The sequence below is a fragment of the Stigmatopora argus genome, chromosome 21 (genome assembly GCF_051989625.1).
Source record: "Stigmatopora argus isolate UIUO_Sarg chromosome 21, RoL_Sarg_1.0, whole genome shotgun sequence".
Taxonomy (NCBI): domain Eukaryota; kingdom Metazoa; phylum Chordata; class Actinopteri; order Syngnathiformes; family Syngnathidae; genus Stigmatopora; species Stigmatopora argus.
The window spans coordinates 226,474-245,505 of record NC_135407.1 but is presented as its reverse complement, the minus strand read 5'-3'; the positions used below and the strand labels follow the sequence as shown (position 1 = coordinate 245,505).

The window sequence follows — 19,032 nt, the reverse complement described above, 5'->3', positions numbered from 1 at the left end:
CCGCCGTTTTTCACGAAAAAAAAGCCGATTGGAGTCAGTCGGGTATCAAAAGAAAGTCTTCAAGCACAGGTAACCAAAATAGCCATGACTTTTATTTGTTTTCTCCAAAAACTGATGTGTAACAAAGAAAAAAAAAATGTAAATGACCGCACAAACCCTAACGCGTGGATGCCAGTCTGGATTTTCCCCGAGCAGGTCACGAAAATGCCGTTCACAAGGTGGCGTGCTGAGTTATAAAGGCTCGAATTCTTTGCAGCAGTTCTTTTTTCACGCTGTCGGGAACCAATGCTGAAAGACGACGACAACAAAATAAGAATTTCAACCATCCAAACAACCAATATGGCAAAAAGTCGAGACATCTATCACTCACCTCTCCCTTTGGGCGTGATTTCGGTGACGAGGTCCTCCACCGTGACGTGATCCAAGCCCTTTTCTCGAATCACGTCTACGCAGGCACACGAAGGAAGGATGCAACTCAAGCGGCGGCACTTTGACAAGAGGCCGCAAATACGGTCGGTGACGTGAGTACCTTTGCAGTGTGCCTTGAGCTGATCCTTCCAGCCGCACTCCACTAGTTTTGTCTTGAGTAACTCTTTCAACCTACAATAACAAATATTCACTTTTGAATACAAACAAACAACCTCTGCTAAAAGCATCTGTGATTCATTGCCTGTATACCTCCCATTAAATGTCTTTGCAAGTATCTCAAATGTATTCAAGTACTGCAACGTATTAGTGTGAACATTTGTTTTCCCCCTTTGTGCCTTGCAATTGGCCGGCAACAGAATACACCCCGGTTACTGCCCATAGTTCAGCGGCTTTGACTCCAGCACCCCCCGCATGCATAAACGGCTGGGAAGATGAATGATTGGGGAGATGGGACAGACTCCTCAGCACGGTGGCGCATGCTAACTTTTAACGTGCAGGTATACTTCATAAAAATAGCCTAGTCGGTGAACAGCGTGTAACAAAGAGTATACATGATAAAAACGACATCGGTTATTGTAAATGAGTGCAGTTTCTCACTTCTCCCGCTCCCCCATTTCAATCATCTTTTGGTTAATGGCGGCCCTCATCTGCGAGTCCTTGCTCATGCCCTAATGGGGGATAAAATCCAAAAAAGCACACAAGAAAGGCGTTTCGGCACGGTTTAAAAGATTGGAATTGCGAAAAGGGTGTCGGTTTACCTTTCGCGTCAAGATGATACGCGCTGTTCCTCGTCTGTAATCCACCGGCCCAAAACATGGTCTACTAACAATTTGTTCCGTCCCCTCCCCTCTGCTTTTAACTTACAAATACGCAAGTCTTAGCTCACCGTGTACATTTACAATACTTTGACTGACCAATATATATTTTTAATCAATTACATGAGCACTGTTGAGAGTTGTAATGTGCTTTAACTGGTTTATAAAGTAAATGAGGCCGGCGCCTATTTTTCGAGTAACGACGTCTGTCTGTGGTAGCTTAAGGCAGACATCACGCATCTAGTCTTTTCTTATACATGATGTCTAGGCCGACTTCCACTTGCCTCGCTCCGTTGTTAAAATGTCCCCGGCTGGAAACAAACGACGACGGCGTCATAACAAGTGGCAACTTTCTTTCTCTTCCTAAACCTATGACATTCTTAAACGTTTGAACATCAACTGGAGGCAATGACCGCGTCGAATTACACCCTGAAGGTCAACAGAGACCTGTTGGACCCCAACTTTGAGAGTTATCGCTTATCTCTGGACGCCATCCCCACGTACAACGTTGAGCTGGACGCCGGTGAGCATATTGTTAGCACGATGTCTCCACAAGACACAATTAGCATTTCCGAATGTTAAAAAAAGAAGAAACAAACAAAAAAACAACAACAATGACATCCCAATACTCTTATTACTATTAATTGTATTTATGTAATTAAAACCTTTTGATAAAAACGCAGCACCAGCAAAACCAGTTCAAAACACAACAAATCCAGAGCACTTTGTTGCTTGGCTTTTTCCATTTGGATTGTTGACTCGTTATTATCAAATTGGGCATTTTTTCTAAGTAAAAAGAAGTTTTCTGTCATTCGTGTAGCTGTTTAGGGGGCATGTAGTCCCCTCGCCCACATTTTGGGCTATGCAGGCCAAAATATTAATATTTGCTTCATAAGTGAGGCCTATTTAACCCCAAATAATGTGATGTCCACATAGGTGGACGCCTGGTCTTCATTATTATTTGTTTGTTATGTATATTATATGATCTATATTCTATATAGGGTTATTAGAAAGTAAGTCTACAGTTTTTTACACGGATATGGATGAGATTATCAAACCTATTGAGGTTTCTGGGATTCATGGCGTGAAGCTGAACTAATTAGGTTGGCCCAACGCCACTAATAAACCTCTAATCAAACCTATTTGGGGACGTAAAAGTGGCTCATCATGAAAATTGCTCTTTTTGTCTCGCCAGCGAGCAGAGGCGCTCTTTTTGCCATCCAACGCATTCTTCTTTTGTAATCCTCCCCCCCTCATTTTCATCACCCTCAGCCATGGGCTAATTTTTTTTTAAAGCAAATGAAGATGACCTAAAATGTTGCTTTGAGAAGCGGAAAGCCTCCGCCTTTGGTCTCACCTCGGCCTTTCTTGTGTCTGGTTTGTACGCAGCCGTGGAGGAGGTGACCTTGAAGGATTCGCAGTACACGCTGGAACACATGCGTGCCTTCGGCATGTACAATTACCTCCACTTGGACCCCTGGTACGAAGACAGCGTGTTGTTTGTGGACTGCAAAGGGCGAGTGCTCAGTCTCACCGTCACGCTGGTAAGGAAGGGCTCCATAAGAAGGACGCTTCCTTTTTCTTCCGTGTCTCTGACTCACTCACCAGTGGGCGCTGACCAAAAGCGCCACACGGATGATGACCATCTTTTCCGCCCGCCCGAGCAAACCTCTACGCTCTGGTGCCTCGTGAATTGATTGATGAATGATTGAAAGGGACACATGAGGAATGTGGATTTCAGCTCTTCTGGTGCCCTCAAAAGTAGCATATTCACATTTTCCTCCATTGCTATTTGCCCATTAACATTTTAAGACCAACCATGGGGAAAATATAATATTTGTGCTCCTGCACCAATATCTGAAAATCAGCCAACAAACTAGAGGAGAAAACTAAATGGAATGGTGTTCTCTTGTCATGTCCCAATGGTCGGCGTGTATGCGGCGTGCGTGCATTTGTTGATGTCGCCGTCGCAAATGCGCGAGGCGCGAGGCCGGCGGTGGCCTTGGTCTCCCGAGGCCCGTCGCCACGGCAACAGGAAGGACACGGCCGTCTTTGGCCCAGCGGCCGCGTCGCGCGTCACGCCGCTTTCTCCCTCGCCGCTGCTCTCCAAAAGTGGAAAAAGACTGGAGTGCCTCTTGAGCAAATGTTTCTTTCCTTTGCCAAAATCCATTTCATTGAGCTGCCACTTGTTAGCTTTCTTTTTCTTTTTTTTCCTTCTGGCACTTCTCAGTCCTCCTCTTCTCTTCCAGGACACGGCGCTGGGCAAGCCGAGGGAGGTGTTCCGCCTGGAGGCCCACGCCGAGCCGCGGCGGGACCGCGTGTGCCCCTCCCTCAGCCTGACCTCGGCCAGCTGGGCCGCCCTCTCCGACGGCGCCGGGCTACTCTACCTTCTGCGCACCAGCCAGCGGGGAGCCAGCACCTATGGGAAGTGGGAGGTGCGTAGCGCTCCATTCGATAGACGGATAAAAGAAAAAAAAGTGGCCGAGCGGACTGGTTTGAAAACAGGACCTCAATGACCGTCAGGAGTGGCCATCAAATTGTAAAGGACGAAAAGGGGCACGCGATTGGACGTCCGTCGGCGATAAACGGCCTTCTTGGAGCCGCCGTCGGTCGACGTACGTCTGACGCTTGCGTCTGTCCGCAGCCCCTGTTCACGGAGGACCTGAAAGAGCCCTTCGTGGTCCTCCACAGCGTGGCCCACGTCCAGGCGGGCGCCCTGACTCTGGAGGTCCTGCTGCTGCGCGTGGTCAAGGACCCTCAAGAAACGGCAGGGAGCGGCTACTCGGTGACGCTGGAGTGGCTCACGGTCGCCAACGTGGCGCCGCAAGGTACGCGCCGCGGACGGGGAAAAAAATGATCCCTTTAAATCCCACGTTTGAGTTCTTTCTGGCCCAAAACACCAGTTTACCGTGTTTTTTTTCCTCCGCAGGCGTGGAGAAAAATTACCAAGTCAAGAAGAGGCGGCTCCTCCGAGGAAAGATGGCGCCGCATTACGCCGCCATCACGCCGCAGGGCGACGGCCTGATGGTGGCGTCGGAGAGGCCTTTCGTCTTCACGCACATGGACGGCGAGCCCCTCGACCGGCCGCGGTCGGACGAGCGACCCGCGGAGGTGGAAAAGACAGGTGGGTCAAAAGTCGAGTTTTGAAGGCGAAAAAAAAAAAAAAGTCCAATGCGATTGGAGGCATTGCCTTTTGTGTAATGCTAACTAACGACAGTAATCCATTTAAAAGGCATTCTGGCTCCGTTTAACGAGTGGCGTTGGGCTAATTATCCCACTTTGCTCAAACCACAGGCGCCATGCATCGTGTCACCTAATCAATCGCCTGCAGCAGCAGCGTTAAGTTCGTGTTACACCCTGCATTTAATCTTTAAACACAGGGAGAAATAATCACAACAGTGATATGTTGTTGTTTCTTCAATCCAACTTTTACTGTAATGACTACAAATCTCCCGTGCAAGCTCAAGCTATGTGCTAAGACATCAATAATCAAATACCAATATTCTTTAACATGCCACACACTTGCCATATGGATCAAAGGATCAACAATCGAACACCGATAAACACATTCAATCCAAACTGGTTGTACATTCTCAACATGCAATCGTTAAAAACTTAAACACTTTAGCATGTCACATTGGCTCGAGGTTGCATGTCTTTATTTCCTTTGTCGAATCGGTGACAGCCCGGCGACAGCGACACGAGGGAGGGAAGCTTTTAACCTGAGGCCAGAGTGTGGGAGAAAAAAAAAGCTGGTCTTGAAACGGAACGGGCCTTTTTTCCTCTCAATTGGATTGTGCTCTGCTGCTATCGTCCCCGTCATCTTAACAGCCAAATGGCCTTTGGGGCTGCCACGCGAACACGCCAGATCCCCTTTCAAAGAGGAAAAAAACCATGCGGCAAGCAACCGCCAGTACGTTTGCTTGTTTTGGACGGCGGCACAAAAACTGTCTATGCACGTCAACCTCGCACGCGATTGAAAAACACGATTTTCCCCGTTTTCCGCCGGCCCCCCAGATCCCGTCTACTCCTGGCGCCAGACGGCGGACGACGTCACAGCCACCGTGCGCCTGCCCCGTGGCGTGAGCCCGGACGCCGTCCACTTCCGGCTGACGGCCGACGACGTCAGCGCCGGCGTGCGGGGATCGGCGCCCCTGCTGGAGGGCCGCCTGTACGCCTCGGTGGACCCCGAGGCCTCCGCCTGGGTGCTGCGGGAGGATGACGGGTACGCACGACTTTCCGCCTAAAAAAAGGCGGGCCGTCCTTTGACCCCCGTCGCCGTCGGCCGCTCTTCAGCCTGGAGGTGAGCCTGCGGAAACGGACGGCGGGGCCCTCGTGGCCCGAGCTGCTGGTGGGCGACCGTCGGGGGGAGCCTTTGACGGGCGACCGGAACCAAAGGCTCGACCGCCCGACCTCCGAAGACACGGTGAGGAAAAAAAACAAATCTAGCGGCTTCTTTCTCCGACTGCGGGCGGGAGGAGAACAAACGGGCGCTTTTCGCTCTCCAACAGCAGGGCGGCGATCCGGACCCGGACAAGCCGGCCTGCAACTCCCAGGAGCTGGAGGAGTGCGACGTCTACCCCGAGGACACCTCCAGCCTGGTGCACTTTGACGGCCAGTCCCTCCAGCCCACTCGGGTGGTGAGTGAGACGGCCGCTCGAACGCCGTTAGCCACGGGGAGAGCCTCGAAATAACCATTGAAGCTTTTTTTTTGTGCTCCCGGCGTGGCCGACGGCAGGTGAACCTGGGCAGCCATCAATTCCTGTTCAGCGTGAGGGCGGAGCCGGAGCAGATGCCGTGCCTGTGCCTGCGCCACGACGTGGACGCCCTGCTGTGGCGGCCTCGCCCCGACCGCCCCGCCGACATGTGGGAGCACGTGGCCACCTTCAACGCCTTGGGTGAGAGCGTCATCGGGTATTCTCCGTGGCGCGGCCCCGCCACATCCATTTCCCCCGGGAATGAGCTTTTCGGGAATCTCCTACCGTACGTACGTACGGATTTCCGCTTTGAATTGGTATTCGCCAGCTGCGCCATCTTCATTATTTTGTGACGGCAGCCAGCCATCCATCGATCGGTCCGTCCGGCACGTTCCACCCCTTCCCAAGTGGCTTTGACTCCAATTTACATCGCTCGCTAGATAGGATGCTCGTTGGCGCAAATCTCATTGGCCGGGCTCCGTCGCCGGCTATAGTTTTTCCACAATAGCCTAACGAGGGCCTTCTCTGATGATAGGCTACGTCCAAGCCTCCAAGCGGGACAAGAAGTTCTCCACGTGCGCCCCCAACTTTTCCTACGCCTCGCTGTGCGAGTGCCTGCGGCGCGCCTTCATCTACCGCCAGCCCTCCCCGGTGGACGGCGCGCTCTTCAACAGGAAGCAGGGGCGGCAGGTGAGGGAGGTGGCCCAGCAGCAGGTGGCCAACCTGGACTCGGACGGCGCCGTGCTGGGCTTCGGGGCCAGCGACCAGAGGCTCTTTGCCCTCACCTCCGCCAACCTCTTTGTGCTCAAGGTTAACAACTAATAGCCTAGAGGCAGACCAAAGGCAGCCGTGTCAACGGCGCCCCTTTTCGCGTGCCGCCGTCAATCCTTTTGGGAATTTCTCCAATGAAAAAGAGCCAATTAAAAAGAATCCCCAACCTCACCATTGCCTCTGGTCTCCTCCGTCGAGAGCGCCGCAATTGAATTACAGCCAATCGCCTCCCGGCCCCCGAGCGGACGTAGGAAAGGTCGCGGTCTTTGAAAAGCCGCCTAGGCCACGCATCGTCCTGATATATAAATAAATGAGAAGCCACTTTGACCGGCACCTTTATTGGCTGGGCTTTCCATGAAATATGACACACTTGACTTGTGGACGTGGCACGACGAGTTGTAGGAGAAAATGCTTTTTAACCAGGAAAACACCTCACGAGCACAGCTTAGCACACGCACGGGCGTATTTTCACACAGAGCGGCTTAGATGACGCACAATTTTAGTGGCGGCCACCCGCGTTCTCCGCCAATGATATTCCGCCCTTTTATCCCCGATAACGATGCGACGACGGCCGCTCGAATGGGGGGGGGGGTGACCTCGACAAAAGGGTGGGCAAAGACGTCGGCGACGAGCACGCTCAAATGTGGCGCGAAGCCGCGTTTGGACCGCTTCAATTAGCGGCATCTTCATTAGTATCTCGTCAATGGGGACGCGGTTGCTAAGAGACGGACCAATGTTTTTTTTCTTTTCTCCACGGGAAGGGCAACGCTCGAATACAAATTGCAAATACTGGATTTCACGTTCACAGTCACAATACAAATATACATTCATTTCTGAATTTGCCATTGAATGTTTTCCCATTTCTGCGCTCAGGCTTGAAAACATCTTCCTATCTTTTGACCGTCTTACGTGGTGGCGCACGTTATAACGGGGGATTTGGGCTGCGTTCTGTCCAACGTGACTCCCTCGACGCCAGTTCCGAATCGAGCTCCACTCTAACTTGAGCGACCCCTGTCAGTTTTGACGTGGGCGGCCCCCTGGCGTGCCGTTTGTCAGGCGTCAATCTTCCTCAAAGATGCCTCGCCTTCAAAAGAATCCATTTTGAACGCAAGCTCGGTTCCCCTACGGTCGCCATCAAAAGCACGTCCGTCCAATTCCCCAAGCGTTATTGAGCCGCGCCACGTCTTTGACAGACACAAAATGTACGCCGTACCAAGTCTACCGCAACGGGTTGACAGCGGCCGTTCCTTCCCGGGTTTTTAACACTTTTTGCTCATTCAGCGTGAACGACCCGCAGGTGGGCGGCCCCCCGTCGGATCTCCGCGTCGTCAAGCCTCCGTCTCCAAGTGGGCTTCGCCGGAGGAGGGCGGCGGAGAGGACCCGGCGAGGACGCCCCGGCGCTCCGTCAGGAGCTCCTCGGTGACCGTCGTCTCCTCCATGTCGACGGCGAAACGCTCGGCGCTGTCGCCCACCGAGGACTCCTTGACGGCACAGTAGCTCGGCGTCGCGCCACCGCCTCCGCCGCCGCGGGCCGGCTTGTCGGACCTCCCGCATCGGCAGAGTTTCAGGAAGGCGGCGCGGAACTTCTGCGACATGGCGTTGTAGATGAGCGGGTTGATGGCGCTGTTCAGGTACACGCACGCGCGACAAAAAAGCAGGAACCAGTCGTTCATGAACGGGCGCTCCAGGAAGGAGTTGACCACCACCAGGGTGCGATATGGCATCCACAGTACGGCGAAGAGGACCACCACCACCGCCAGCATTTTGGTCACCTGCCATCCCACACAAAAACACACACACACACACACAGATTCTCAAAGTCACTCTACTACCACAACGGATTGCAAATGGGCCATTAATACCACCGGGAGGCTCGGATGGTCTCCTCCTCACCTGTCTCCGCGAGGCGGCGGTGGAGCCGGAGCCCCCGCGGCCGCGGAGGCGGGCCTCACCCGCCGGGCGCCGCTCCTTGGGGTCGGAGGGCAGCGGGTTGAGAAAGAGGATGCGGGCGATGAGCCCGTAGAGGACCGCGCTGAGCAGCAGCGGCGCGGCGAAGAAGAGCGCAAAGTCCAAGAAGTAGACGGGCAGGTAGAACTTCCTGGATACCCGGTAGCCGCACGCCCTCACCGTGGCACCGTTGGCGTACACCGACACCTGCAGTTCGGCCAGGTAGAACCACATGACGCAGTAGGCCGAGGTCAGCGTCCAGAGCAGCGCCACGATCTTCTTGGCCCGCGACGGCGTGCACAGGAACTGCGCCCTGATGGGGTGGCAGATGGCGATGTACCTCTCCACCGTGAAGGCGGCGATGGAGCAGGACGAGGCGTTGATGCCCAGGTACTGCAGGTAGGTGATGCACGGGCAGCCCCAGCGGCCGAAGGGCCAGGAGCCCGCCGCCCCGTCGGCCGCCGCCGGCAGCCCCGCCGCCGTCAGCACCGTCAGGTCGGCGGCGGCCAGGCTGGCCAGGTAGCAGTTGGTGGGCGTGCGCATGTGCTTGGCGCTCAGCACCACCAGCACCACCATGGCGTTGCCCGCCACGCCCGCCGCGCAAATCAGCAGCAGGATCGCCGTGCTGATCACCCGGTACTGCGGGCTGGAGACGTTCCACGCGTCCATCGTCTGGTTGCTCGAGTTGTCCATTTGGGATGGGATGGGATGGGATGGGGGGGGACTGGGCGAGAAGGAGGGCGGGTGTGCGTCTGGCCGGGTGAGACGGCGCCACTTAGGCAACCTCGATCATTACCTCGATCTTGTGTCCGTCGGAGCCACGCGTCAAAGTCCGCCTTGTCGTTCCAGTTGGAGCGCGCGTCCACGGGAATCTGACCAAGGGAAGGGTTCGTTAAGGATGCATCAAAGTCCGGTCAACCAACCAACCAGCCAGCCACCTCCTCCTCCTCCTCCTCCTTCGCCGCTCGGCTCCTTCTGACTGACGGACGAACGGACGGGCGCTTTTCTCCTCGAGTCCTGTTACGCACTAGGCTTGACGTCATGCCTTCTCTCCCATTGGCCATACGTGGGCTCCAGCTTCTTGTTCTTGGTGACAGCACCCTCCGCGCGCATGCAAGTGGGCACTTTTGGCATCGCCCTATTAAAAAAAACCCATTCGAGCCGGTCAACACATGATTACTTTTGACGAGCTTCATTTCTTTTTTTTATAGGCAAATCAGTCCAAGCAGATGTGGTCCTGCCTGGCTCGTTTTGCACCCTGGGCAGGTAAGCCGCTCGATCATTTCTTTCACCAATTGAACACCCCCTTACATTCCTTTTGACTTATTCTTATAAAGGCATTTTTCATTCAAGTTGCCGGCATCGAGGGAGGCGGAAGAGCAACAGTTGTTGTTGTTTTTTAACAAGGCTGCGTGTGGCCAACGAGTGCGGAGGCGTTGGAAGCTCGTCCACGCACCAACTGCAAACTGCATGGGCGACAATTGGAGAAAAAAAGCAACACTTTAGTCATCTGTGGGTACTGTTAGGTCTGTGCTCTTTTTCTTTTTTTCATGTTTATCATTAACAATATGTATCGTCAAAGAAACGGAACAAAAAATGGATACCAGGAGTGAACCTAAATACTATGTTACTTTCCTGGACTTTTTGTCCATTTATATCATGAATGAGTGACTCTTAACCCAAAAATAAATGAAATAGCCACATTGAAACCCCGTATCACGGCTGAAAATAATTTAATCTTTCACATAAGGCACTTGAAATTCCCAATGAAATAGAAAAACACATTATATCAAGTCAATGAGGAGAATCTCGTGAATGTTTGGGGGCTGAGTGACGTCATCTCGGCATTTGTTTTCTGCTCAGTGTGTCAATAAAGTTTCTCTTTTCAAGGCAGCCAAGATGGCGGAGTACGATCTCACCACCAAGATAGCACATTTTCTCGACCGGCATTTGGTTTTTCCCCTTTTGGAATTTCTTTCCGTGAAAGGGGTACGTCCATTTCCGTGTCGGATAAGGTTTTAGATCGCCACAGATATTTTTGTACGGGATTTTTCCATTGAAACGTGCGTTTACAGGCGGCGTGGATCAGGGCCGATGTTAACCCGCAATCACGTTGGGTTGCCAGCTGGCCGAGTTAAAGTTCTTAAATGACATTTTTAATCATTAGGTGAACATACTAACATATTTCCGTGCGCTACGACAACAACGAAACGCTGTCAAAATGGTACCGTTTGATGACGAGTGTCTGGTGGCGTCCTCTCTTTAGCATTCTTAGCCTTAGCTTAGCTTAGCTTGAAATGTGTGTTTGGGAGTAGCTCGTAACACAAAGATAAAATCTAAAAACAAAGAATATTCTCTAGCTGAATTAGGACAAGATTGTTGCTTTAGACCGTTGGAGATGTTAACCTAAAATGTGTTTTTCTCATTGTCCCTATTTCTTTGCAACTAATATTCAGTCGTATTTGTAGGACGACAGACTCGTATATTTGAATAATGAATTGACTGTTTTGGTGATGCACTTCTCAAAAAGTAGCAAATATTTTTTTTCCCTTCGCAATAGATTTACAATGAAAAGGAGCTCTTTCAAGGGAAGCTGGACCTCCTCAGTGACACCAACATGGTGGATTTCGCCATGGACGTGTACAGAAAACTTTATCCCGACAAAGAGATCCCACATTGTAAGTCGACGCTGTGGTCTTAACATATTTTATCCTTTGATGGCCAAGTAAGACCCCCGATCTCCCCACTTGTACGCATTTGGAGGCTCATCTCTTCCCGCTCGACTATGAACGTAGTCTTTGTAAATAAAATGTTAATGCAAATGTGATTTTCTACTAAATTCCCCATTGCAGCTCTGAAGGAGAAGCGAGGCACCGTGCTGGCACAGCTCAAGCAGCACCAGTCGGAGACGGCACCCATCGTCAAAATGTTCGAGGACAGCGAGACCACCAAGCAGATGCAGTCCACCAGGTGCTTGTCGCATATGTTCCTAAACGCAAAGAAAGCGAGTGTCCAGTATTGGCAATTGACCTTCAACTTGTGCTACGTTTGACAGAGACGGAAGACTGCTCTTTGAATATCTTTCAGAGAAACACAATGTGAGTAAGAATTTCTCAACTTCTCCATGTTTTCCTAGAATCGTGTCATTGGTTAGCCTTGACCTATAATTGCTCGTGTGTTGTCATGTTATTGACATATTGTTATGACTGGTTTAGTTCCGCCAAGAGTACTTGGACACGCTGTACAGATACGCCAAGTTCCAGTACGAGTGTGGAAACTACTCTGGGGCTTCAGAGTACCTCTACTTCTTTCGTGTCCTGGTAAGAAAAGCAAAGTGTGCTGCTGTCTCTTTAAAAAAAAAAGGACCCTTTATTTGAACAGGGTGTTTAGACTTTTTATGACTGCGTTACAATGTGCTTTTCCACCTTCCTGCCTGGTGTCCAAGGTTCCATCGACAGACAGGAATGCTTTGAGTTCTCTGTGGGGCAAACTGGCATCTGAGATCCTGATGCAGAACTGGGACCACTCCATGGAGGACCTGACGCGACTGAGGGAGACCATCGACAACAACGTAAGGGAAAAGATATTATTTAAAAAAAAAACCCGGCTGGGTTGTCCTTGTGTTTTACGCCGCTCCCAGACTTTAAGACAAATCTTTGTCTGTCTCCACCCAGACTGTGAGCTCTCCTCTCCAGTCGCTCCAGCAGAGGACCTGGCTCATTCACTGGTCCCTCTTTGTGTTCTTCAATCACCCCAAAGGCCGGGACAACATCATTGAACTCTTCCTCTACCAGCCTCAGTGAGTCCTCCTGTCAAAAACGTCTATTTTGTCACATAGAGGATAGGCCACATGGGGGGGTTGCATACATTTCTTGACCTAGATTCTATCTGAGTATGTCTTCTCTCACACGTCCACATTTGTTCATTCGCCGCCATGGACGGCGATAGAAATCGACTCCATCTCTCGCAATGGATTATTGGACCTCTATGAAATCGTTGTCGATGGCGGCCGACCGACTCATTTGAAGTTGTCGGAAAATGCTCGTGGATGAACGAGCTCTCTTTTGAACCACCTTGCAGGTACTTAAACGCCATCCAGACCATGTGCCCGCACATCCTGCGCTACCTCACCACCGCCGTCATCACCAACAAGGACGTTCGCAAGCGGCGACAAGTGCTCAAGGACTTGGTGAAGGTCATTCAGCAGGTAAGTTGTGCTTTTGGCAAATATGTACCAGTGCGAGTGCGCTGCCTTTTTCAAAGAGTGAATATTCCCGTTTGCTTAGGAGTCGTACACCTACAAAGACCCCATCACGGAGTTTGTGGAGTGCCTCTACGTTAACTTTGACTTTGACAGCGCCCAGAAAAAGCTGAGGGAGTGCGAGTCGGTGAGAGAGCGTTTCCCTTTTTTTTTTTTTTTTGCTCCTTAACTCGAACCGGGCGAAATCCGCTTGACACTCGGCCACCACTGGCTTCCGGTCCAGGTCCTCGTCAACGACTTCTTCCTGGTGGCTTGCTTGGAGGACTTCATTGAGAACGCTCGCCTCTTCATCTTTGAGACCTTCTGCCGCATCCATCAGTGCATCAGCATCAAGTGCGTAGGGTGGTGGGCTGCCAAGTCGCTAGTCAAATGAGTCATTTATGGAGCGGGCTCGTCCGGCCGTCTGTCCGTGTGCGTGCAGCATGCTGGCCGACAAGCTCAACATGACGCCCGAGGAGGCGGAGAGGTGGATCGTCAACCTCATTCGTAACGCTCGATTGGATGCCAAGATCGACTCCAAGCTGGTGAGCCCGACGAGCGAGACGGCTCCCGAAGAGGAGCTAGTGGAGGACTGGCCTCTGGCCTTTGGCCTCCGCTAGCTCCTCGCTGACATCGGTTCGCCCGCCGGCTTCTCTCGCAGGGTCACGTGGTGATGGGCAACAACGCCGTGTCGCCCTACCAGCAAGTCATCGAGAAGACAAAGAGCTTGTCCTTCCGCAGCCAAATGCTGGCCATGAACATCGAGAAGAAGGCGGCTCACACCAGCAGGAACGAGGTACCGTATTTTCACGACTATATGGCGCATCGTATTTTTAGCCGCAGTGTCAGTAACGAGTGCTATTTCTGTGTTTTAAACACAAATGACGCACCGTTTTTTTTAGACGCATATATATTATATATGAATATCGAACCGCAATATAGTGCTGGCTACCGGAAGCAGCCTATTTCCGGTTTCCGGTGCGCAGTGACTGCTGGGATATATAGTTCTTGCACGCTACACCCACACGCTAAAAAGACGTTTTTAAAAAGGCAACGGAAGCAAAACTGAGTTCAATTGTACTTTATTTAGCCATTTTACAACTTACTCACGTCATCATCACCCACAAATCCATCAAAGTCCTCATTTTCTGTGTCCGAATTGAACAATTGTCCAAATGAGTCATCGAAAACGCTGAGTTTTATGCGTTCGTCCAGGCGGCCACAATCCATTCGCCAATAGTAGCTAGCTGGTAGCTAGCGTAACTTTTCTAACGGTGCTTTCCATGCTTTGTCAAGCTGTATTGATGTTGATGTATACAGGTCACAATCCATTGGGAGTATTGACAAAAGAACTACTACATATCCCAGCAGTCACTGCGCAGTACTTTGTCTACGGGAAAATAGTAGAGTCGGTGTACCCTAACAACTGATTCATTTTATTTTATCGTGATAACAATTTTAGTATTGGTCCACATATAAAGCACACTGGATATTAGGCGCCCTGTCTATTTTGGAGAAAATTTAAGACTTTTATGTGCACCTTATAGTCGTGAAAATACGGTACTTATACTCTCTGATGTCCAAAAGGGGCTGGAAATAGTTTGTTAGAAAAAACAAAAATGGATACCGAAGGCCTCCTTTTAATCGTTGGACCATTATCTGGGGGAAAAAGCGCCAGCGATTGCTCATCTTTCATCGCTATCGACGGCGCTTTTACTTTGGTGACATTACTCTTTCCTGCTAACTCCATTTTGTCTCATTTCCACAGACACCAAACTGGGCGGGTCAAGACGGCGGGTTCTAATAAAAAAAAAACCACACACACAAAGAAAAGGACACGAGGGCCCCCTGAAGAATAAAAGCGCCACTTGTTGCTACGTGGCCCTCCACCCACCCAGATGCCCATCCGTCATTCCAACTGGCTGCTTGAATAATGGCGTCACTCCCTTTCACATATGAACTTTTATTACTATGGATGAATTGTTCTGTTTCTTTTTAGGTCAAATATTCTGGAAGCAGTTTACCCGTGATAAAACAACATTAAAAGTTTGGCCTCATTTGGAAAACGAGTTTTGAATTTCTTTGACTCTCTTCATGTCGCCCCAGATGGACCACTGGGTGGTAGCGTCGTCTCAATGAGTGATTGCACTTTGGTTTTTGACCACTGAGCGTCGCTGTTGACCGAATTATCGGCCGTGGTGTTTCTCAGTCTGTTTTGTCCCACATCTTAACTAAACGACGTGTTGAGCACAAACGAACTGTAATTTTCGATCCAAAACAATTACAAGTGTTAAGCACTAAGTTGTAATTATCCACTTAGGTCGCCACACCTTTTCAAGAAGCGCCACCTCCCTGGGCAGACAGTTCAATACCGAAAGAAAGAAACGATCGACCTCTCAGCGCCTGCAAAAAAGCTGCAGTGCAACCTGTTAATTGCATATTTTCAGTCACTGGTTGAGCTGGTTTGTGTTCCTCAGGTGCATTTTTTTTGGGCGGCTTGACGGCCGGTGCTGGGGAGGATCGCTCGCCTCCGATGTGCGCGGAAGGAGGGGCCGAAGTGGAGACTCGAGAGTAAGTCGCCTCCTTCCTAATTCCTCTTCTTCCTCGAGTTGACGTGGTGGGCCCGGCCGACACGACAGCTGGAGTCCATCAGGGGCCGCTACTGGTGCCACTCCTCGCTTTTCCCTCTTCTCGGGGGTGACTTGGTTGGCGCAATCATGGACGCGGCTGCGACCGGGACGGAGACGGAGACGGATCCGGCCGCCCTGCGCCTTCTGTGGATCGTGGCGCTGGTGCTGGCGACGCTGCTGGTGTGGTTCTTCACCCTCTGCTGCCACACGTGGAAGCGCGTCGGCGGTTCCTCTTCGGCTGGCATGGAGCGCTACCTGGAAGGTAGGCGGAGCCTCCCACCCCGTGATACCCCGTGATAGGCTTGTGCTCAATTTGGCTTCTTCTACTTTAGTTTTTCCATCGCCAAACTCTGCTTCCACTTTGTGGTTGGAAATTTACAGAGTAAACAAAAACGGAATGCTTTGAAGGGCAAACAATGACTCTTTCATACTCGACATTACACTCCTAAAATAGTGGGGAGTTATTGAAAACATCGCACACACACTGGGAGGGCTCATGTCCAATCCAATTTGACTCCTCCCAATCACAATGGATTGGACGTCCATCGCCGTCAATGGGACCCAATGAGTGGATACTTGAATAGTTTTTGTTCTGATATTATATTGGTAGATGGGATATTTAAATTGTTTCCTTTAATACAAAAAAATAGGATTCAATAGTTTTGGATGTGCTGTGATATTTTTCTCAAGTTGAATATCCGCCTTGGTGCAGTAAAGGTAGTAAATGTGGGCTTTTATCACCTCTCTTTCTCCCCTTATGATGACAGTGATGGTGAAAGCGCCTTCATCCAAAGCCAAGCCTCAGGTGAGCCCCCACCAGACTTGTCATGCTTCCTTTCGGGCTTTAGGGGTCCGGCCCTGCCCACTTGTACTCGATCAAAAACCTGCAGCCCAAACTAAAAACACCTTTTCATTTCAGAGAAGGAAAAAAGCCAAAGAAAAGCCAGGCCAGGCCATCCAGGGGAAGCCAATGAAAGGGATCACGATGGAGAGGGCAAAGGACGGCAAAATGGCCTCGGGAGCCAAAAGCCTGACGGTAAAGGACAGGGGCCTGGTTCGGAAAGGACCCAAGGCGCTCCAGGGCGTAAAGGAGAAGTTGGTCCCGGAGAAGATGCTTAAGAAGGAGGTGATCCTCAAGGTAGTGACTGAGAAGGTGGTCAAGAAGTCTAAGAGCGTGGTGAAGGAAATGCCCGTGAAAGACAAGCGCGTGGGGGCCGTTCAGAAGGAGCTGAAGGAGAATGCGAAGCCCGTCCAGGTGGAGGGGATCTGCCTTGTGAAAGGGAAGGCGGTCCAGAAAGCAGAAGAGGTCAAGAAGACCAATGCGGGCAAGAAACAGAAGGTGAAGGAGAACCACCACGGCGGGGTTCTCTCAAATACAAAAGAGAAACCGATTCAAGAGAGGTTTGAGCCCATTCCTGAGGTGAAGGAAGAGCTGAAGGTGAAGGCAGTCAAGAGGGTATCCCAGGAGGGAAAGGAGACTCTAAAGCCAATCGAGAAGGTGAAGGTGAAGGAGATCCAAGAGGCAAAGGCAGTCCAGGGAACAACACAGGAGCTGAAGGAGAATGCGAAGCCCGTCGAGGTGGAGGAGATCCACCGTGTGAAAGGGAAGGCGGTCCAGAAAGCAGAAGAGGTCAAGATGACCAAGGCGGGCAAGAAAGAGAAGGTGAAGGAGATCCACCACGGCGGGGTTCTCTCGGAAACAAAAGCGAAACCGATCAAAGAGAGGTTTGAGCCCATTCCTGAGGTGAAGGAGATGCACGAGGCAAAGGAAGAGCTGAAGGTGAAAGCAGTCAAGAAGGTATCCCAGGAGGGAAAGATGACCGTAAAGCCAATCGAGAAGGTTAAGGTGAAGGAGATCCGGGAGGCAAAGGCAGTCCAGGGAACAACACAGGAGCTGAAGGTGAAATCGGTCAAGGAGAAAGTTAAGCCCATTCAGAAGGTGAAGGAAATCCATCAGGCAAAGGTCGTCCAGGAAACAAAGGAAAAGCCCCAACCGGTCAAGGAGCTGTCTCAGAAGGCCAAGGAGACTGAAACGCCGGACAAGGGGAAGGAGATACGGGAGGCAAAAATGGCCCGGGAAACAAAGGCGAAGCTGAAGGCGAAAGAGAACGTAACGCCGGTGAAGAAGGTCAAGGAGATCCAGGAGATCAAGGTGCTGCGGGAAACAAAGGCGGCGGTGAACGCAAAAGCAGTGGAGAAGAAGGTGACGCTGGTCCGCCAGGGAAAGGAGGCAGATGAAGTCGAGGCAAAAGCAGTGAAGGAGCCCTCGGAGGAGAAGGTGAGCCAGGAGAAGACCATCAAGAAAGTCAAGCTCAAGTTAGTCCAGGAAGCCGTGGAGTTGCCACGGAGGGAATCTGAAGCGGCTTCGCCATCGCCCGAGAACAGCTGGAGCAGCGGCGGCAGGAAGAGGAGGAGGAGGAGACAGCGAGCACCAAAGGTGAGCTCTTCTAGCATTGCACCCGCCACAACATTTGCTCCAAAGTCCTCGTGAGAAGTTCATTCGGCTTTGAGACCGTCGAAGCATCTAATAAAGACATTTTAGCAGGCAAAAAAAGTTAGTTTTTGCATGAAAGCGTGTTTGTAGATAGTATTGGCAACATTGGATGGCGTCCCCCCGCCCTGTCCCAACGAGGCTCCGCAGCGCGCATGCGCGCCTCTCCCCGTGCTGCTATTGCTGCTGCGGAGAGAATCGGAGGAAGACGCGTCGCTCCCTCCAAGTGTGACATCACAACACCTGCATGCGGCGCTTGTTAACGCACTGTTTGCGTGGGCCCCCCTTCGCCACGACCCCCTTCCACGCCACCGCCGGCATGTCCAGCGTGAGTAGCCCAAAGCGGACTAAATAACGGCTTGGCAGGGTCGGCGTCATTCGGTCAATTCGGTCGTTCGCTCCGCGGTTGTTTGTTTGCAGGTGCGGCCAGCCCTGCCTCGTTAACGGCCTTATTTACTCGCTAGAGATATGTGTATATATATTTATTTTTAAAAAGTATCAAGGCGAAAGTTATCGGCGAAGGCCGTCAATGTTGCTCCCCGCAAGTTGGCTCAAATCACTGACGCAGTCCTCTTCATTAGGCACACCTGCGCAAGCGAGCATCGTTGACGTCTTATGTGCGACTTTCTTTATCTTCAGCCAAGCCACGATGTTTAATGATATGCGTCAAACCAACAATATCAGAACATAAAGCGACCTCAAAATAATATAAAAAGCCCATCTTATGCCACTTTTATGCTTCAAACTGACTTCATGCTCGAATCGTTCTCCTTTTAAATCCGTGCTTGTTCCACATCTAGCTATGCTTATTCCTTCTATCTATTGCAGGATTCATGTTTTTAAACGATGAACTTTTATGCTTCAAACTGGCTTCATGCTCGAATCTTTCTCCTTTTAAATCCGTGCTTGTTCCACATCTAGCTATGCTTCTTCCTGCTATCTATTGCAGGATTCATGTTTTTATTAAATCAATCGTGAGTTCGACTTGATTTGCTTGAGTGGCTCACAAAAA

General features: G+C 51.1%; 5 protein-coding genes across 11 annotated transcripts in view; 3 read left to right on the top strand and 2 right to left on the bottom strand.

The window, feature by feature from the left end:
- Positions 1-70: 70 nt before the first annotated feature.
- eny2 (ENY2 transcription and export complex 2 subunit) lies at positions 71-1,345 on the bottom strand. 2 transcript variants are annotated; one of them, XM_077591226.1, is made up of 5 exons: positions 1,188-1,345; positions 1,027-1,097; positions 530-600; positions 371-445; positions 71-288 (listed from the first exon to the last, which is right to left on the bottom strand). In XM_077591226.1, the coding sequence occupies exons 2-5, from the start codon at positions 1,092-1,094 to the stop codon at positions 212-214; spliced, it is 291 nt and encodes a 96-aa protein (XP_077447352.1). In that variant the 5' UTR covers positions 1,095-1,097; positions 1,188-1,345; the 3' UTR covers positions 71-211. The 2 variants fall into 2 exon arrangements, with proteins under 2 accessions (XP_077447352.1, XP_077447353.1); XM_077591227.1 differs by lacking the exon at positions 1,188-1,345 and having other exon boundaries at positions 1,027-1,181.
- A 176-nt stretch (positions 1,346-1,521) lies between these two features.
- On the top strand, positions 1,522-6,883 carry nudcd1 (NudC domain containing 1). 2 transcript variants are annotated; one of them, XM_077591211.1, is made up of 10 exons: positions 1,522-1,767; positions 2,634-2,788; positions 3,494-3,679; positions 3,889-4,072; positions 4,174-4,368; positions 5,262-5,469; positions 5,541-5,670; positions 5,759-5,884; positions 5,983-6,142; positions 6,477-6,883. In XM_077591211.1, exons 1-10 carry the CDS (start codon positions 1,653-1,655, stop codon positions 6,761-6,763), a joined length of 1,746 nt encoding a protein of 581 aa, XP_077447337.1. In that variant the 5' UTR covers positions 1,522-1,652; the 3' UTR covers positions 6,764-6,883. The 2 variants fall into 2 exon arrangements, with proteins under 2 accessions (XP_077447337.1, XP_077447336.1); XM_077591210.1 differs by having other exon boundaries at positions 5,756-5,884.
- A 147-nt stretch (positions 6,884-7,030) lies between these two features.
- Positions 7,031-10,241, bottom strand: LOC144067433 (thyrotropin-releasing hormone receptor-like). The gene is made up of 2 exons (XM_077591221.1): positions 8,606-10,241; positions 7,031-8,484 (listed from the first exon to the last, which is right to left on the bottom strand). Exons 1-2 carry the CDS (start codon positions 9,350-9,352, stop codon positions 8,041-8,043), a joined length of 1,191 nt encoding a protein of 396 aa, XP_077447347.1. The 5' UTR covers positions 9,353-10,241; the 3' UTR covers positions 7,031-8,040.
- Positions 10,242-10,480: 239 nt separating this feature from the next.
- Positions 10,481-14,965, top strand: eif3eb (eukaryotic translation initiation factor 3, subunit E, b). The gene is made up of 13 exons (XM_077591218.1): positions 10,481-10,648; positions 11,220-11,337; positions 11,512-11,629; positions 11,715-11,757; positions 11,875-11,979; positions 12,105-12,230; positions 12,334-12,458; positions 12,740-12,866; positions 12,946-13,047; positions 13,144-13,253; positions 13,342-13,444; positions 13,561-13,695; positions 14,668-14,965. The coding sequence occupies exons 1-13, from the start codon at positions 10,559-10,561 to the stop codon at positions 14,701-14,703; spliced, it is 1,338 nt and encodes a 445-aa protein (XP_077447344.1). The 5' UTR covers positions 10,481-10,558; the 3' UTR covers positions 14,704-14,965.
- A 421-nt stretch (positions 14,966-15,386) lies between these two features.
- The window catches only part of pleca (plectin a), a 39,621-nt gene continuing 35,975 nt past the window's right edge, over positions 15,387-19,032 (top strand). For 3 of the 5 annotated variants that reach the window (XM_077591170.1, XM_077591169.1, XM_077591168.1), the window contains exons 1-3: positions 15,388-15,791; positions 16,297-16,334; positions 16,449-17,966. In XM_077591170.1, coding sequence (XP_077447296.1) covers positions 15,617-15,791; positions 16,297-16,334; positions 16,449-17,966 — 1,731 coding nt within the window. In that variant the 5' untranslated portion in view covers positions 15,388-15,616. Of the gene's footprint in view, positions 15,792-16,296; positions 16,335-16,448; positions 17,967-18,187; positions 18,349-19,032 lie in introns of those variants that run through there. The other 2 variants (XM_077591167.1, XM_077591172.1) reach the window with 2 other exon arrangements.

Bases quoted from the DNA above. Each gene is read 5' to 3' on its own strand.
- LOC144067433 (XM_077591221.1), bottom strand. From the start codon at position 9,352: ATGGACAACTCGAGCAACCAGACGATGGACGCGTGGAACGTCTCCAGC. The intron at 8,485-8,605 runs GTGAGGAGGAGA...GTGGGATGGCAG, and splicing joins CCGCCGCCTCGCGGAGACAG to GTGACCAAAATGCTGGCGGT.
- eny2 (XM_077591226.1), bottom strand. From the start codon at position 1,094: ATGAGCAAGGACTCGCAGATGAGGGCCGCCATTAACCAAAAGATGATT. The intron at 446-529 runs GTACTCACGTCA...GTGCCTGCGTAG, and splicing joins GCTCAAGGCACACTGCAAAG to ACGTGATTCGAGAAAAGGGC. The intron at 289-370 runs GTGAGTGATAGA...GTCGTCTTTCAG, and splicing joins AATCACGCCCAAAGGGAGAG to CATTGGTTCCCGACAGCGTG.
- eif3eb (XM_077591218.1), top strand. From the start codon at position 10,559: ATGGCGGAGTACGATCTCACCACCAAGATAGCACATTTTCTCGACCGG. The intron at 13,254-13,341 runs GTGCGTAGGGTG...GTGTGCGTGCAG, and splicing joins CATCAGTGCATCAGCATCAA to CATGCTGGCCGACAAGCTCA. The intron at 13,696-14,667 runs GTACCGTATTTT...TCATTTCCACAG, and splicing joins CTCACACCAGCAGGAACGAG to ACACCAAACTGGGCGGGTCA.
- nudcd1 (XM_077591210.1), top strand. From the start codon at position 1,653: ATGACCGCGTCGAATTACACCCTGAAGGTCAACAGAGACCTGTTGGAC. The intron at 1,768-2,633 runs GTGAGCATATTG...GTTTGTACGCAG, and splicing joins CAACGTTGAGCTGGACGCCG to CCGTGGAGGAGGTGACCTTG. The intron at 4,369-5,261 runs GTGGGTCAAAAG...CCGGCCCCCCAG, and splicing joins CGCGGAGGTGGAAAAGACAG to ATCCCGTCTACTCCTGGCGC.